The 17,665-nt window shown below is 50.5% G+C and overlaps 1 protein-coding gene across 3 annotated transcripts; it reads left to right on the top strand.

Annotated features, from left to right (window-relative positions):
• The first annotated feature begins 566 nt into the window (after positions 1–566).
• CHST6 (carbohydrate sulfotransferase 6) lies at positions 567–16,629 on the top strand. 3 transcript variants are annotated; one of them, XM_059151871.1, is made up of 5 exons: positions 567–1,336; positions 9,443–9,588; positions 9,748–9,821; positions 10,180–10,328; positions 10,667–16,629. In XM_059151871.1, the coding sequence occupies exon 5, from the start codon at positions 10,683–10,685 to the stop codon at positions 11,862–11,864; it is 1,182 nt and encodes a 393-aa protein (XP_059007854.1). In that variant the 5' UTR covers positions 567–1,336; positions 9,443–9,588; positions 9,748–9,821; positions 10,180–10,328; positions 10,667–10,682; the 3' UTR covers positions 11,865–16,629. The 3 variants fall into 3 exon arrangements, with proteins under 3 accessions (XP_059007854.1, XP_059007853.1, XP_059007852.1); XM_059151870.1 differs by lacking the exon at positions 9,443–9,588; XM_059151869.1 differs by lacking the exons at positions 9,443–9,588; positions 10,180–10,328 and having other exon boundaries at positions 569–1,336.
• Positions 16,630–17,665: the final 1,036 nt, after the last annotated feature.

A 17,665-nucleotide genomic window follows, 5' to 3' on the forward strand; every position in this document is an offset into this window, starting at 1 on the left:
CGGGGAAGGGAGGGGGTGGACTGCTGTACTTATGGAAACATGTCCTGTATTTATCCGGACCTGCTATCAATCCTGGGCCTCTGGATTGAGACTAGAACAGGGAGGGGGACAGCCAGCTCTGGGCCCAGCCCCTCAGTGTTTCTCGGCTCCTGGCGCCTGGGCTCCTCTCCCTCGGCTACTGCTTGGGGAGGCCACGCGTGTGTCCGCTGGGCATTGAGATGCATTTGACTTAGGTCTGAGGCTGGGGGCTTGGGAAGCGGCTCGGATTCTAAGTCACCTCCCTGCGAGGATGCCACTGAGCGCGAGGAGGGGCAAGATTAAGTAAGATTCAATTTCCCTTGGGGCGCCTGGGTGGTTCAGTGGGTTAAACCTCTGCTCAGGTTATGATCTCAGGGTCTTGGAATCGATCCTCGCATCGGGCTCTCTGCTCAGCAGAGAGCCTGCTACCACCCCCACCCCCACCCCTCTTTGCCTGCCTCTCTGCTTACTTGTGATCTCTCTCTGTCAAATAAATAAATACAATCTTTAAAAAAAAAAAATCGATTTTCCTCGCAAGGGCCTTTGTGCCCCCCGGGAGCTTCCTTCTCTGGGAGCGGAGCAGGAGGCAACTTTCTCGGTCACATAGTCGCATGAGAGGTGAGCGCGAGCGCCCTTCGACATCCTCCCGCGGCCCCCGGGCCCACCTGTGCCCGCCCTCCCCGGGTCCTCCCGCGCCCGCCCCTGGGCCTCCGCCCCTCCCCCGAGGTGGGGAGGGTAGCAAGACCCGGGGGCCAACCGACTCCTTCCTTCCTTCCGCCCCTCCCGCCCCGGCTCCCGCCCGCCGGCTCCGGGACCGCAGCCACGTCTGAAAGCGGCTCATTGTGTGCGCTCTTCTGCGGCCGGCGGCGCGGAGCGGCCGAACGCGCAGCGCAGGGCTCCGGCGCGGGGTTGGGGGCCCTCCGGAGCAGGGGTGCCCGAGTCTGTGTCTGGCCGTGGCCGCACGACTGCGCCCCCCACACTTCCATCCCGTTCTTAAGACGCCTCTCCTTCTCCAGGACACTCCCGCCCTGTTTCCAGGTTCCCTCCGCCTTAGGTCTCCAGGTGCCTCCACTCTCTCGGTGTCTGCGGATCCGCGCCGGTGCCTCTCGGAGCCTTCCCCCGGCGTCACCGGGGGGCGCCTTCCTAGCCTTGAGAGCCTACGGAGCACGTCAGCCCCTGCGGACTCGCCCAGGGAAGACACGGCCGGTTGCGGACTGCAACTTGGAAGAGGAGACGTCAGGGAGCCTCTGCGGAGCCTCGGGAGTGGGGCGCCCGCCTCCCCCGCCGCGCCAGCCCGGGCAGGGGCGCCAGCTTTGGGGTACGTTGGTTGGTCCCCCTCCGCACGGGATGCCCGCAGTCAGGGGCACGGAGCTCGTAGCCGGGGAGTCGGGTCTGGGGAGAAGAGCCGAGAGTGGTGTTTCTATCCGAACAGGGGAAGGACGCGGTAGCCTCTGGCGCTGGTGGGCAAGTGTCTTCCTGCGGCTTCAGCTCACCTGAGATCCCTGCTGGGGATCCCTAGACTCTGGAAACATGAGTTTCCAAGGGCATGGTATTAATCTAGAAAGCTTTGCCCCACGGCACTCTTGAGGAAAAGCAACTTGGTGAGCCAATTTAGAACCATAAGCACCTGAATGGGAGTCTGGCTTGTTTCGCTGCTGGCTCTTAAGCAACGAGAAAGGTCTCTTGGTCTCAGCATAGGTGCCCCGGGATCAGTTCACCCTCTTTTCTCTCCCCATCCTGAGCCGGAGGCAGGAGGGTGGGAAAACTGAGGCCTCAAGGGCAGCAAGGACTTGGCTGCCCCGAGGCCGAGAGTGCGTGAGTGTGCCAAGTACCCGAGCTAATGGGAATGGTGTGTGTGGCTCCTCGAGCGTTGGCTGTGTTAAGGCTTATATGGTTCCACTTACCCCTCTCTTCTTGGCATGTTTCGCGCCTGTTTTGTGGGTCCATGTTCTGCCCCTGCCTGGGATTGCCACATTCTGTTCCTAGGGTGCCGGGTCCCCTGAACCAGGCCTGGCTGTTGTTCTTGAGTGTTCCTTATGAAGAGGCAATTGCTTGGATCCATAGAAAATAGTTGTAACCCAGGATTTGGAGGATTTCTGAGCAAATACAAATGTGCTGTATGACAGACATTATTCTAAGTGCTTTAGCAATAGTAACTCATTGAGTTAAAATCAAGCCCTGACTTGGGTGATATTATTTCATTTTTATTTTTTTTTATAAGTAAGCTCTAGGCCCCCTAGAGCTTGAACTCATGACCCAGAGGTCAAGAGTTGCATGCTCTATGGCCGGAGCCAGCAAGGTGAATTTCCCCCATTTTATAGATTAAACAGCAGTAGGCACCGAGAGGTTAAGTGACTTGACCAAGATCACACAGTAAATGCTCCAATGGGGTTCATTAGCCCCTGTGCTCTCCCTTCTCCTTGTCATAAGACAGAATCCTGCTTCTAGTCTAGTAAGGCGAGGTAAGTACAGAAATGCATAAAAAATGAGAGTATTGTGTAGGGTGACAGTAGCATTGACAATGATTTCTCAAAATCACCTAATATTCAGTCCATGTTGAAATTTCCTATTTTTTTTTTAAGATTTTATTTATTTATTTGACAGAGAGAGATTACAAGTAGGCAGAGAGGCAGGCAGAGAGAGAGAGGAGGAAGCAGACTCCCTGCTAAGCAGAGAGCCCGATGCGGGACTCGATCCCAGGACCCTGAGATCATGACCTGAGCCGAAGGCAGCGGCTTAACCCACTGAGCCACCCAGGCGCCCGATGTTGAAATTTCCTATTGCCTCGAAGATACCTTCTTGCACTTGGTCTGTTTGAATCAGAATCCAAACAATGTCCACACACGGGATCCAGCTGCTACTGTTTTGAGTCATTTTCTTCTAAAACAGCCCCTTCCTCCCCACCTTTTTTTATATCATTGAATTCTAAGAATGACTTGCTTTTCAAAAATAATAAATTAGTCAAAATAAAACGTTGAAAAAATAAACCAGAGAATATTCCATATTATCCCCGTAATAAGAGAGCTCAGTCAACACCTAGGGAAACACGGGGTGCGTGCTAAATGTGCACTCCCTTCCCCCATCCCCTGCTTGTGTTACTTCAGAGAAGAGGTGGAAGCCCCCAGACGTCAGGTCTCCCTGGCTGTAAGGTTCTATGATTGGGTCCTGTGCAAAGTGCATTTAGAGGATCCCCTAAGTTCAGGGCCAGGGAGAGGTGTTGCGTGTTATCTGTTCATTTTCTTTGAAATGCCCTGTGGGGTAGCTCTGAGCTTGGGAGACTTGAAGCTCCTTTCCCTGAATAATTTGATATCATTTCCCAATAGATCCCTGCGGGCCAGTCTGCTGCCAATCAGCAGCATCTGGGCTGTGTGACTCCAGCTTTCCTGCCCCCGGCTGATGCCACGAAGCTGCTGTTTCAGACTGGCAGAGAGATAGCAGATGTGGCCAGGGCTTGGGGCCAGGACTGTCTTCCGCCACAGTCTTGAGGCTCAGGGTGGGCTTGAGGATCTTGACATCTTTCCGTCCTCAGGAGGTAATTCTCCAGCCGATGCCCCTGTCCTCCTCTGGCCAACTGGTACTCAGGTCAGCTGGGAGATGGGTTTGCAGGCATTTCTCCTCCCGCAGTGGAAGCTGGAGCAGGCCGGTCCTACCTGTGCCTCCTGTCACCAATTTTATGATTACCAAAGTAATACAAGTCTACTGTAGACTACCTGGAAAATGCAGCAAAGCATTAAAAAGAAAAAAATTACCTGTAACCTAGCCATAGAAAGATAATATTTTTTATTTTTTTTTAAAGATTTTATTTATTTATTTGACACAGAGAGATCACAAGTAGGCAGAGAGGCAGGCAGAGAGAGGGGGGCACCCTGGGATCATGACCTGAGCCAAAGGCTGACCCTTAACCCACTGAGCCACCCAGGCGTCCCTGCATATTTTTTAATAACACCTTTATTGAGATACAATCAACATACCTTGGGGCGCCTGGGTGGCTCAGTGGGCTAAGCCGCTGCCTTCGGCTCAGGTCATGATCCCAGGGTCCTGGGATTGAGCCCCTCATCAGGCTCTCTGCTCAGCTGGGAGCCTGCTTCCTCCTCTCTCTCTGCCTGCCTCTCTGCCTACTTGTGATCTCTGTCAAATAAATAAATGAAATCTTTAAAAAAAAATACCTTAAGGTTCCCCCTTTTAAAGTGTACAGTTCAGTGATTTACAGTATATTCATGTGGTGTGTTAATCAACCCAGGGTTCCTCTATGTTATAGTACATATCAATACTTCATTCCTTTTTATTGCCAGATAATACTGAATTACAGTTGATCCTTGAACAACATGGGTTTAAACTGTGTGGATCCACCTGTATGCAAATGTTTTCGATAAATACAGTACATCACTGTAAATGTATTTTCTCCTATGATTTTCTTTAAAAAAAAAAAAGATCTTATTTGACAGAGATCTTAAGTAGGCAGAGAGGCAGGCAGAGAGAGAGAAGGAAGCAGGCTCCCCGCTGAGCAGAGAGCCCCAAGGCTTTAACCCACTGAGCCACCCAGGGGCCCTCCTATGATTTTCTTAATAGCATTTTCTTTTCTGTAGCTTACTTTACTACATATAATACACAAAATATGTGCTAATTGACTGTTAATGTTAAGGTCAGTGGTAGGTTATTAGTAGCTAAATTTTCCAGGAGTCAGAAGTTATATGTGGATTTTTGACTATGTGGAGGTCGATGCTGCAACTTCCTCATTGCTCAAGTGTCAACTGCATATGGATGGACCACATGTTGTTTACCCATTCATCGACTGATAGACATTTAGTATATTTCCATTCTGAGGCCATTAGGTATAATGTTGCCATGAAAGTTTATGAAAAAGATTTTGTGTGGGCATGTGTTTTCAGTCTTCTTTGATATGTATTTATGTTTGTTTTTTTTTTTAAGTTTTATTTGAGAGAGTGAGTGCAGGTGTGTGGGTGTGTGGGGGGAGGGGCAGAGGGAGAAGGAGAAGCAGATTCCCCTCTGTGCAGGGACCCTATGCAGTGCTGGATCCCAGGACCTTGAGATCATGACCTGGGTGGAAGGGAGATGCTTAAGCTTAAAGGACTGAGCCACCCAGACACCCCTTGGATATGTACTTTAGATTGGCATTGTTGCATCCCTATGTTTAACCTTTTGAGGAACTACCTATTTTCTGCACTGTACAAGGGTTCTGATTTCTTTCTCCACCTTCTCACTAATACTGGTTTTTATCTACCTTTTTTCTTATAACTCCCCAGTTAATGGGATGTAGTCTCATAATTTGACTGGCATTCCCTAATGACTAGGATTGCCAAGCATCGTTTCTTGCACTTGTAGGCAATTTGTATATCTTTGGGAAAATGGTCTACTCAAAGCTTTTGCCCATTCTTGAGTTGGGTTATTTGTCTTCTATTATTGAATTGTAAGAGCTCTGTATATTCTCTGGGTCCCTTGCTATATATATGATTTGTGAGTATTTTCTCCCTCCTGGGGGTGTCTTTTCATCTTCTTGGTGATGTCCTTTGATACTTGTGTGGTTTTTTATTTTTTTTTAAAGATTTTATTTATTTATTTGACAGGCAGAGATCACAAGTAGGCAGAGAGGCAGGCAGAGAGAGAGAGAGGAGGAAGCAGGCTCTCCGCTGAGCAGAGAGCCCGATGCGGGACTCGATCCGAGGACCCTGGGATCATGACCTGAGCCGAAGGCAGAGGCTTTAACCCACTGAGCCACCCAGGCGCCCCTGTGTGGTTTTTTATATTTGTGCATTTTTAACACCACTGTTTGCTTTAGTACTTGTGGTTTTTCCACTGGATACCATGTAGTTAAGAGTTCTAAAGTGGTAAGGCTAGGACTTAAATTCTGACTCAGCTGGTGTGTGGATCCTTTAGGCCAGTTTCCTAATCTTTCTACACCCTAGTTTCCTTATTTGTAAAGTAGGGGGGAGTATCAGGTCCACATCATAGGGTTGTTGTAAGGATTAAATCAGAAAATGGACAGAAAAGTCTTCATATAGGAAGCCCTCAACAGATGGTGTTTACTGGTGTTCCATTTCCAGCCCACCACAAACGTTCATCTTACTCCTCCTCTCTCTCCCTGTGCCCCTCTCGTTTTTTTCTTTTCTCTTTCCCTCCTTTTCAGCCTTCTCCCTAACATGCCCTGGGTTCTATCAGAGCTGGTTTGCCCCCAGGGGTGGCCCTTGATGCCAAGAGTCCACTGATCCCTGATCTGGAATCTGTTTTCTCTAATCTTTGGGATTCCTGAACAGGGATGGCCTCCAGCCCATGTCAAACAGAGAGAAATCTGAGCCATGAATTTGTACCTAGTTCCTTATCTAAGGAACCTTAGATACCCTGCCAGGGCTGGGAGAGGCTGCTGAGTGAGGGACACGCAGAGCTGGGGTACAGGCGGGGATTTCCCAGAGAGCTAGGTTCCGGGGCTCAGGCTCACCCCCTCCTACTGCAAACTGTCCCTCCTTGTAGCTCATATTTCCCAATCTGCCAGTCAGATAGAACAATTGCTCCTTCCTGTGTCTCTCAGGCCAACAGTCAGGGATATTTAGAAGATACCGTCACTTTAGGGCACCTGGGTGGACTTTAAAATGCTCAGCAAGGGAGCCCTGGAGGGGCTCAGCCGGTGGTGGTGGCGGCGGTGGTGGTGGCAGCTACTGTGGGCGGCAGCCCCACATCGGACTCCAGATCACAGCTCAGATCTTGATCTTAGGGTTGTGGGTTCAGGCCCCGTGTTGGGCTCCACCCGGAACCTACTTTAAAAAAAAAAAGTAACTACTTAGCGGGAAGGAATGCGGGTTACATGGGGATCTGGATCACAGAGTGTCTGACATTAAGTAGGCAAATATTTATTAATACCATCTACTCATTCAGTCTTTGTGACATTCCCGGACATGACACTTAACTGTCTGTCTTAGTCAGGGTTCTTGACTCTTTTTTTAATTTATTTTTTAATTAAAAAAAAATTTTTTTTGAAGAGTTGTTTATTTGATAGAGACACAGCAGGAGAGGGAACAGAAGCAAGGGGAGTGGGAGAGAGAGAAGCAGGCTTCCCGCAGAGCAGGGAGCCCCATATGGGGCTTGATTCTGGGACCAGACCCCGCCCGAGATTATGACCTGAGCTGAAGGCACTTAACGATGGAACCACCCAGGGACCCCAACTCTTTTATTGTTAATTAATGAATTACTTTATTTGTCAGAGAGAGAAAGAGAGCACAAACAGGAGGGAGAAGCAGGCTCCCTGCTGAGCAAGGAGCCAGATACGGGACTTGATCCAAGGACCTTGAGATCATGACCTGAGCTGAAGGCAGGCGCTTTTTTTTTTTTTTTAAGATTTTATTTATTTATTTGACAGAGAGAGATCACAAGTAGGCAGAGAGGCAGGCAGAGAGAGAGAGGAGGAAACAAGCTCCCCGCTGAGCAGAGAGCCTGATGGGGGGGCTCCATCCCAGGACCCCTGGATCATGACCTGAGCTGAAGGAAGAGGCTTAACCCACTGAGCCACCCAGGCGCCCCCTCCCCCCGGAAGGAATTTTATTTTATTTTTTTTTTTATTTTTTTTTTTTAAAGATTTTATTTATTTATTTGACAGATAGAGACCACAAGCAGGCAAAGAGGCAGGCAGAGAGAGAGGAGGAAGCAGGCTCCCTGCCAAGCAGAGAGCCCGATATGGGGCTTGATCCCAAGACCCTGGGATCATGACCTGAGCTGAAAGCAGAGGCTTTAACCCACTGAGCCACCCAGGTGCCCCAACCCGGAAGGAATTTTAAAATGGAAAAATTTATAGGGGAAGGGCCTAGGCCTTCCAGGATGGGGGACTTCACTGGGGAAAGGCTTAGGAGTGAGATCTACCCCAGAGCTCTACTCTGGGTGTCTGACATTTGGATTTAAACTTCTGGCCTAGGGGCGGGCTCCTGGGTGGCTCTGTCAGATGAGCCCTTGACTTTTGATTTCAGCTCAGGTAATGATCTCATATTGTTGAGATCAAGCTCCGAGTCAGACTCTGTGCAGCCTATGGAGCCTGCTTAAGATTCTCTCCCTCTGCTCCCACCCACCCTGGCCCGCTCCTGTTCTCTCTTTCTCTCTAGAACAAAACAGAACAAGAAGTATTCCTATCTCTCTGCCCTGTCCTCAGTGAGTATTCGTGTCTCTGAGCTTCACTGCCTCAGTTAAAACAGGTGGGGCACCTGAGTGGCTCAGCCAGCTGAGCGGCAGCCTTCAGCTCGGATCATGATCTCAAGGTCTTGGCACCCAGCCCTTTCCCTCTCCTTCTGTCTCTTTTCCTCTCTCTCTCTCTCAAATAAATAAATAAAATCTTTATAAATAAATAAATCAGATGGAGGTAATTTCTACCTCCCATGAATGTTGGGAGGATGCAGTTCAATCACGAAGATAAAACACTTATCCTGTGTCTTCCTGACCTGCCACTGGGTATCCTGTACCTAAGGCTCCTTATCAGAAAACTCTCCCGTAGGACCTGGACCTCTTCGGGCACTCTGCATGGGGTTGCAGGTATCAATCCTCTCCTTAGTTCTCCACTCCAATAATAGGATCAGATATCAGTTCCGTGTTGTGTGTGTCACCTAAGAAAACCTCTGGTTTCCCTGGAAGGCAGGTAACACACACACTGGTAGCTTACCGTCAAGATCCTCCTTAGCCAGGAAAGGGATGGGCTGGCCAGGGCAGCTGTGTTTGGGCCCAACACCGGGGTCCCCAGTGTTCTGCAGGATTTCCCAGAAATGGGAGAGGCCAGGTGACTGTAATCAGAAAGTGCCAGGAACTTAGAGATGGAAGTCCTGGGTCGAGGGTCCCTCTTTCCCTGTTGTCTGTCTGAGCCTGGCATCCTTCACGTAAAAAATGGAAACCATAATGTCCACCAAATGGAGCCATTGAGTGAAATCCTCACATCTAGCCCTTGTGGTTCAGGAGGCAGAGCTGCTGGGTGACCCTTGTCCACTCCCGGCAGCCTCTGGAAAAGTGGGATCTGCTCACAATTTAGACCTGCCTTCTCCTGGAGGTGATATGGGCAGGGAAGGGGCTTCGAGGGGAGCAAATGCTGTGAAAGCAAGTAGGATATTTCAGGCCCCTCCCTCCCAAAGCAGCTCTTCCTTGGGATTGTGGTAAGAGCAACAGGTGCAAGAAGGGAAGAAGTCTGGGACCTCGGGGTGCACAAGCTTGGCTCTGCGTCCCTTTCACTCTGTGGGAAAAGTGTGATATTCTTAAGATCCAGTAAACGAGCCCAGAGGTGGGCGCAGGAGATGCTGGGATTTCCGATGCGGGTGACCTCAGAGTGTCTTATCTAGGTGGAGACTTCCCCTGGTGCTGCCTCTCCCAACACAGCACCAGCCACAGTAGCCCTGGGCTCATGTATGGCACTAGCAAGCCTTCTATCATGTGTATGTTCTAGCAGCTTCTTCATGGCAAAGCCCAAGAGGCTGGATGTTACGATCCTCATTTTGCAGAGGAGGAAACGGAGCCTTGGAGAAGTGAAGTCACATGTGCCCAGCTCCTCAGTGGCATCAGTGGCCCTCTCTCCTCCACCCAGCAGGAAACGCGGTCAGTTCACAGCCACTTGAAAAAATGTGCTCAGGGCTGGGCCGCTCTGTTCCCACCTGCAGGCAACTTTCTGTTCGTCTGGGAATGCAAAGCCCTCCCACTGTGCAGGGACGTCTCCTCCTGTGAGACTCTGACCCAGCGTCTCTCCTGCTTTCTCAGGCCCTGAAAAATCTGCAGGCATCGTCCATGGATTGTGATTGAGGCGGGCGGCTCTCCCAGCAGCCGTGAGCTACGTGAGTAACCTCAGCACGGAAAAGGGCAGATGGTGGCCAGGAGCCTGCCTGTCTTCCCCTTGCCCTTTACCGCTTTCTTCTGCACATTCCCACAGCTCCAGAAGGGTTCCCTCCCTCTGCAGTTCATGCGTCCTGTAGCACTTGACTCCCTGCAGAGAGCAACATTTGGGGTGCCCTATGTCGTTTACTTACTTTTAATAATAGAAGCTGCATCTGCTTGTTTAAAAGAAGCCAGACAACCCAGAGCACACTGGGCAGAAGGGGCACATTATCAGTTATGGGAGTTAGGACATGTCTGTCCCCCCCCCCTCCCGCTCATTCCATTATTCCAATACCAATACTCCTCCCCTTTTTACAGATGGGTAAACTGAGTTACAGACAGATGCAGCGTGTGGTCCGGGATCACAGGCTAGAAAGTGGCTGAGCCTGGTGAGGGATTCCAATCACCCATCAAGCTGTGGAGCTAAACCTAAAATTGTCTCTCTAAAAAGAATTCTGAAGCAAAAGGTGGGAATTCTGTTTTAAAATAATATTTCCCTCGCCAGAAAAAGAGAGGGAGAGAGAGAAAGGGGAGGGGAAGAGGGACTGAGAAAGTAAGGACAATACACATTTCCAAAGACATTCTGCAACGGGCCTTTTACTCTGCATAGACTAGGTTTTGGTAGACGTCTTAAAGTCCTATTCCCCGGAGAGTGCCCTAGTAAGATGGCCATAGTCTGGGTTGGGGAGGAGGCCCCCATCTGGCGGGTGGTCGGAGTGGGGGTTGGGGAGGGAGGGGTCTGCTCCCTGCAAGGCGTTGGGGTGTGGCAGGGCGAGTCCCTAACGGCTGCCCTCTCTTCCCGAAGGCCCCCAGCTAGAGGCATGTGGCTGCCGCGCGTCTCCAGCACGGCGGTGACCGTGCTCCTGCTGGCGCAGACCTGCATCCTGCTTTTCCTGGTCTCCTGGCCCAGGCCACCGTCTGCAGCCAGCCGCAAAGAGCGGGTGCACGTGCTGGTGCTGTCCTCATGGCGCTCGGGCTCGTCCTTCGTGGGCCAGCTCTTCAGCCAGCACCCCGACGTCTTCTACCTGATGGAGCCCGGGTGGCACGTGTGGACCACCCTGTCGCAGGGGAGCGCACCGGCGCTGCACATGGCGGTGCGCGACGTGGTGCGCTCCGTCTTCCTGTGCGACATGGACGTGTTCGACGCCTACCTGCCGTGGCGCCGCAACCTGTCGGACCTCTTCCAGTACGCAGTGAGCCGCGCGCTGTGCTCGCCCCCTGCCTGCAGCGCCTTCCCGCGCGGCGCCATCAGCAGCGAGGCGGTGTGCAAGCCGCTGTGCGCGCGGCAGCCCTTTAGCCGGGCCCAGGAGGCCTGCCGCGCCTATAGCCACGTGGTGCTCAAGGAGGTGCGCTTCTTCAACCTGCAGGTGCTCTACCAGCTGCTCAACGACCCGGCGCTCAACCTGCGCATCGTGCACCTGGTGCGCGACCCGCGGGCCGTGCTGCGCTCGCGCGAGCAGACCGCCAAGGCGCTGGCGCGCGACAACGGCATCGTCCTGGGCACCAACGGCACATGGGTGGAGGCCGACCCCGGCCTGCGCGTGGTGCGCGAGGTGTGCCGCAGCCACGTGCGCATCGCCGAGGCCGCCACGCAGAAGCCGCCGCCCTTCCTGCGAGGCCGCTACCGCCTGGTGCGTTTCGAGGACCTGGCGCGGGCGCCACTGCCAGAGATCCGCGCGCTCTACGCCTTCGCGGGCCTGAGCCTCACGCCGCAGCTGCAGGCCTGGATCCACAACATCACGCACGGGTCCGGGCCCGGCGCGCGCCGCGAGGCCTTCAAGACCTCGTCCAGGGACGCGGTCAATGTCTCCCAGGCCTGGCGCCACGCGCTGCCCTTCGCCAAGATACGCCGCGTGCAGGAGCTGTGCGCCGGCGCGCTGCAGCTGCTGGGCTACCGGCCCGTCTCCTCCGAGAGCGAGCAGCGCGACCTCAGCCTGGACCTGGTGCTGCCGCGCGGCCCTAGCAGCTTCAGCTGGGCGTCCTCCACGGACGCACACCCCTAACCTTAGCGGACGCCCCCAGTTGTGGCGCTGGGGAGGGAGCTGGGCACGCGGGGCGCACGCCGCTTATTGGAGGGGCCGGGAGCTTGGCAGTCCTCTGTAGTATGAACGGACTGGGTCCCCAGAACTCCGTGTTTGTTCTTGCTTCTGAATTTTCTTTTGAGTCTTCCTCAGCAGCTGGGTTCCCATAGGGAGCACACTTCATGGAAAACTGAGTCTGCCCCTTCCTCTGCGTGCAGGGAATAAGCGCAGATGACCTGGCTGCTCCTCCGGCGCTTTCTTCCCAAGTCTCTTTTCCTATTGGAGGCATCATCCAGCAACTGAGAAGGGGTTCCCAGCCCTTCCTGGGAGCAGAGAGAGGCACTGTGGTGAGCTGGCCCGCATTCCTGACTTCGTTCCCCCGTGTCCCACCACCACACTCAATCAGAGCTGTTGGCGTTTATATTCACTTGGTACTTTCAGAAAGAAATCAGACAAGATGCTTCTTACCTCGTGGTCTCCCGGTAGCCTCTCTCTGCCCCATCTCCTGGGAGCCTACATGCCTCCATTGCCTTCCAGTTAACCTGGGGTGAAGGTTTGATTTGTCCTGACAGTAATGGCCCTACCCACAGAAATAGACATCATAATTAAGCTTGTGATGCTAGACTTCACAGTCTGTAAAGTTTGACAAACAAAACGCAAAACTGAAAGGCCTTGTCCAAGGTCACATGATGAGGAGGAGGAAGGGAGGAGGGAGTTTTGCTCTGAGGCTACATTTAGAAGGAAAGGGTCAGTCAGGCTTGCAGAGACCTGTCTCCATCCTGAAGGAGGGTCAGATTTTTCTATCCGTTTGTGTAATGGAAGAGCAAGCAGCCATGGCTGGGGGCACAGCCGCAGGATATAGGGGGTGATGACATGTCTGGGCCCAGAGTGCAGAACCTTAGAGAAGCTACCGGATAAGCACCGAGGGAGGCTGTAAGGGGGAAAGGTGAGGGAGAAAGGAAGAAGGGCTGGGGGGAAGCTTCCAGAACCTCTGGGATGCAGAACTGAGTGTGCGTAAACTTTAGGGCATGGAGTTGGTGCAGGGACTGATCGTTGTTAGCACATGCGTCAGTTACCTCTGGAAAGGAGTGGGCTGTTGCCATCAATTGCCAGGAGGGATATTCTGCAGGTTGCTAGCTTCTTTTTTTTTTCAGTTCAAGAGTGGGGCCTTGGATTGGTGGGACCTCAATTGTGGACCCCTATTTTTGCTGCAGAGCAGGTGGTCAATGGGGAATCTGGTGTTTTCCACTTATTTTCTTGCAGGGAGCAGAGAGATACTGACCTTGAAGCTGAAGCTTCAGCACACCTCCATTAAGGATCTGTCAAGCTGTAAAAACTTTAGGCCTCATAAAACCTCAATCATGGGGAGGATATTTAACATATTAACATGGGGAGGATATTTAAAACTCTGAATGTATGGGGGGGGGCACCTGAATGGCTCAGTTGGTTAAGTGCTTGACTTTGGCTCAGGTCATGATCCCACAGTCCTGGGATGGAGCCCGGCACTGGGCTCCCCGCTCAGCAGGGAGTCTGCTTTTCCCTCTCCCTCTGTCCCTCCCCCCGGCCCTGCTCAAGCTCTCTCTCTAATAAATAAGAGCTAAATAAATAAATAAATAATAGAAAGCCCTGAATTTATCAATGGGGACTCTGCAACTTAGAAAGGCTCAGGCCACATAGCTTCATATAAGGGATACACCTCAAACTCAGATCTCTGACTTCAGGGCTTACAGTTCTAACTGAACTGGGTTGCAGTGAAGCTTGGAAAGCCAGATCATTTCCCCCAGTAATGACAGGGGTCTCTAGGTGAGAGGGAGCGAGCCATCCCAGCATTTGGCTCGTATATGGCTGCACACATCTCCAGGACTGGATGTTGAAGGGTATGGTAAGCAGTGGCCTGGGGCACTGGGGCTCCTGCTGTTGGCCACTTTTTCCCTTCCTGTCCCTCCCTGTGCTGGCCACTGGGGATAAAAGTAGCCTGCTAGTCTGCTCGGAAGGAGTGTAATGTCAACTGGAGGAGTCAGCCTAGGAAGGTTCCTGGACAATATAATATGTTCAGGCGAAGAGGGATAAGCAAGAAGTTCATGGTGCCAAGAACAGAAAGACACTGATCCCTTGTGGGGTCCAGGAAGGCTTTTGGGATAGCTCAAAACCCAGCCTGATTATGGCATCATACAACTTTCATTTACCTCTGCTCTGGTTACAGGCTGTGTTGATGGCAACAATTAATGATCTTTGCTATGTGATTTATCCATTCTGGCTACACACCCAAAGCCCCAGAGAGGGGATGATTGGCTCCCAGAATTCACTCTCTGTGTATAGTGAACTCAGGGTAAGCCTCTGGGTGAGTTCCCTGACATATCTGGTTCTAAGCAAGCCTGGGGGTGAACCCAGATCAAATTTCAGGACAAGGACAGGCGGTTCAGTGAGTCAGGCCGGTTCAGACCCTGGTGACATACTGGGAGACTGAGGCGTCACAAACCTTGTTCTCCCAGGGAGTGCAGACCCAGAACAAATAGTCCCACAGATAAACATGCAAACGTAGATGTCAATTGTGCTCTAAGAAGAAACAGTAGAAGTGAGGAGAGGATGACCTACTTTAGTATGGGGAGTAAGGAGGGCCTCTTTGGAGAGGAAGCATTGATTTGAATGCATGAAGGGTGGATAAGAGCTCATCAAACTCCTTGACAGGGGGAAGAAAAGGAGCCAGAGAAAGAGTGAGGGATGGGTCCCCTGGGAATCGGTTTCCTTGAAAAAATTAAAATTTAGGCTCATGAGATGAGAGAAGCCCTCAAGAGGTGGTCAAGTTTGTGTGTCTCTAGTAAAGGAGAACCGCTCAATCAGAGAGCTTTCATGTCTTTAAAGGTGAAACTGCCAAATGACTCTAAAGGCGGAATAACAACTTATACCATCCAGCATGGGGTCAAGAATGCTCTTCCCGTCCCTCTCCTACTCACCACCCCCCCCCACCACCACCTGTGCAGGGTAAATCAATCAGTCCTTTGATTTTTACCTGCCCGATGGAATATTATTCCGTGCTAAAAAGATAGGAGCTATCAAGCCACGAAAAGACGCGGAGGAAACTGAAACGCCTATTACTAAGTGAGGGGGGAAAACAAGCAATGTGAAGAAGTCACATCCTGTGCAATTCCAACTATATGACCTTCTGGAAAAGGAAAACCATGGAGACAGTAAAAAGATGAGCGGTTGCCAGGGGACAAGGAGGGGAGGGAGGACTGGGTGGAAGGAGGGTTTGTGGGGCAATGGAAATACTCGCCATGAGGGGCGCCCGGGGGGCTCAGTGGGTTACAGCCTCTGCCGTCAGCTCAGGTCATGATCTTGGGTCCTGGGATCAAGCCCCACATCGGGCTCTCCGCTCAGCAGGGAGTCTGCTGCTCCCCCCGCCCCCCACCGCCTGTCTCTCCATCTACTTGTGATCGCTGTCAAATAAAAAAAAAAAATCTTAAAAAAAATACTCTCCTATACTGATGGGGATATGTCACTAACAATCTGTCCACAATCCTAGAATGTACAACACCAAGAGCGAACACTAAGGTACACTAGGGACTTTAGGTGATTATGATATGTGCATGTAGGTTCATCCTGGGTAACAAATGTACCCCTCCGGTGAGTGATATTGATAATAGCCATGAATGCGGCCATGAATGGGTGAGGGCGGTGTATGGGACATCTCTGTACCTCTTTATTTTGTTATACACCTAAAACTCCTCTAAAGAAGTTAATTCTTTTTTTCAAAACTGCAGTAAAAGCATTGGTAGCCTCAGGAGGGTGAGAGAGTCTGCTCAAATGAGAGGGTTTGGCCAACCACTCAGAGACTGAAGCAATCACCTCAGATTGAACTTTTGAATTTTCTTGGAACGGCAAGTCCTTCAGCCCATCATGGGTTCTCTTCCTTAGGGTTATGACTGGAGAACCTGGTTAGCCCTATAGTTCTAGTGCCGTTGTGATCTCAGTCTTCCAGTCCTCCGCACCTCCTTTCATTTGTTCAATACAAATGAATTATGAATTGAGTGTTGACCAGTGCACCAGCAGGGAATGATCATGGGGATTAGGAATGTATTCACTTAGGGGTGTGAATTGCAATTTTTAATGGGGTGATCAGAGTAGGTCTTATTGAGAAAGTGACATTTGAGCAAAGTCTTAAAGGAAGTGAGTCAGTTAATTAAAGGATAACTACTGGTAGAATGCCCCAGAAGAGGAAAAAGACAATACAAAAATCGTTAAGGAGGGAACCCATTTGGTATATTGGAAGAACAGCAAGGGGCTGGTGGGTCTGTCATGGTGGGCCAAAGGGATATTGCTGAAGGTGAGAAGGTAAGAGAGAGGGAGTCAGATCATGTAAGACTTTGTGGGCTTTGGTGAGAACTTGGGCTTTTACTTGGAATGAGATAGAGGGTGTCCGAGACCGCAGTTGCTCTGTGGCACTCCTTTGTCAAACAAACAAATATGCATATAATATATATGTGTATAATATGTCAGATATTTAAACAATAATAGAAGTACCCAGTTAAATATTTCATTATTATATCAATGCCTATGTTAGTATTCTGAATTAGTGTATTGTCAGTTTTTCAAGGTTTTTAACTGGATTTAAATTAATCACACTGTGGGGGGCACCTGACTGGCTCAGTTGAAAGAGCATGTGACTCTTGATCTTGGGGTTGTGAGCTTGAGCCCCACACTGGGTGTAGAGATTACTTACATAAAAAATAAACCTTAAAAAAATTAATCATACTGTGGCCTTCTTCTGCAACTTAGATGTTCTCCTCATCTTTATATTCCTGGGCCTCCTAACGTTGCTTGCAGGTTTAAGTCATTTATTTCTACAACTCAACAGTATTTTGTTGAAAATTATATCACAGTTTTTGTTTACCCATTCTTGTCTTGATGGACACCTGCCTTGTTTTCACTTGCTTGCTATTACCATGCTACTAGGAACCATCTCGTATGACTCTCCTGCTACAAAGGCTATAGGATATTCATCTTGGAGTGACTTGCTAGATCATGAGAATCTTCATCCAACATTATTCCAGAATGGCTGTTGTCATTTTAGCCCTCCACAGTTCCAGTTGCTCTACATCCTCACCAAACACTGACACTCTCAGACTTTAAGATTTTTAGTTTTTGGGTGGTTGATAAATTATCCCATTGTGATTTCATTTTGTGTTTCACTGATTAATAATGAGGTTAAGGATCTTTTCTTATTTTTGTTGGCAATTTATATTCTCTCTTTGATGAAGTAACTTATTCAGGTCTTTTGTCTCTTTGTCATTTACTTTTTTTTTTTTTTTAAGATTTTATTTATTTACTTGAGAGAGAGATAGTGAGAGAGAGCATGAATGAGGAGAAGGTCAGAGAGAGAAGCAGACTCCCCATGGAGCTGGGAGTCCGATGCGGGACTCCAGGATCATGACCTGAGCTGAAGGCAGTTGTCCAACCAACTGAGCCACCCAGGCGTCCCTACTTTTTTTTTTTTTTTAAAGATTTTATTTATTTGACAGACCGAGATCACAAGTAGGCAGAGAAGCAGGTGGAGAGAGAGGAGGAAGCAGGCTCCCTGCTGAGCAGAGAGCCCAGTGTGAGGCTTGATCCCAGGACCCTGGGATCATAACCTGAGCCGAAGGCAGAGGCCTTAACCCACTGAGCCACCCAGGCGCCCCTCTTTGTCATTTTCTTATTGAGTTTTAGGAGTGTTTCATAGATTCTGGATACCACTCCTTTGCCAGTTACATGTATTGCAAACATCTTTGCCCAGTTTATGGCTT

Source organism: Mustela lutreola, chromosome 16 (genome assembly GCF_030435805.1).
Source record: "Mustela lutreola isolate mMusLut2 chromosome 16, mMusLut2.pri, whole genome shotgun sequence".
NCBI classification, from domain to species: Eukaryota; Metazoa; Chordata; class Mammalia; order Carnivora; family Mustelidae; genus Mustela; species Mustela lutreola.

Excerpts from the sequence above, each read along its gene's own strand:
- CHST6 (XM_059151871.1), top strand. The coding sequence starts at position 10,683 with ATGTGGCTGCCGCGCGTCTCCAGCACGGCGGTGACCGTGCTCCTGCTG.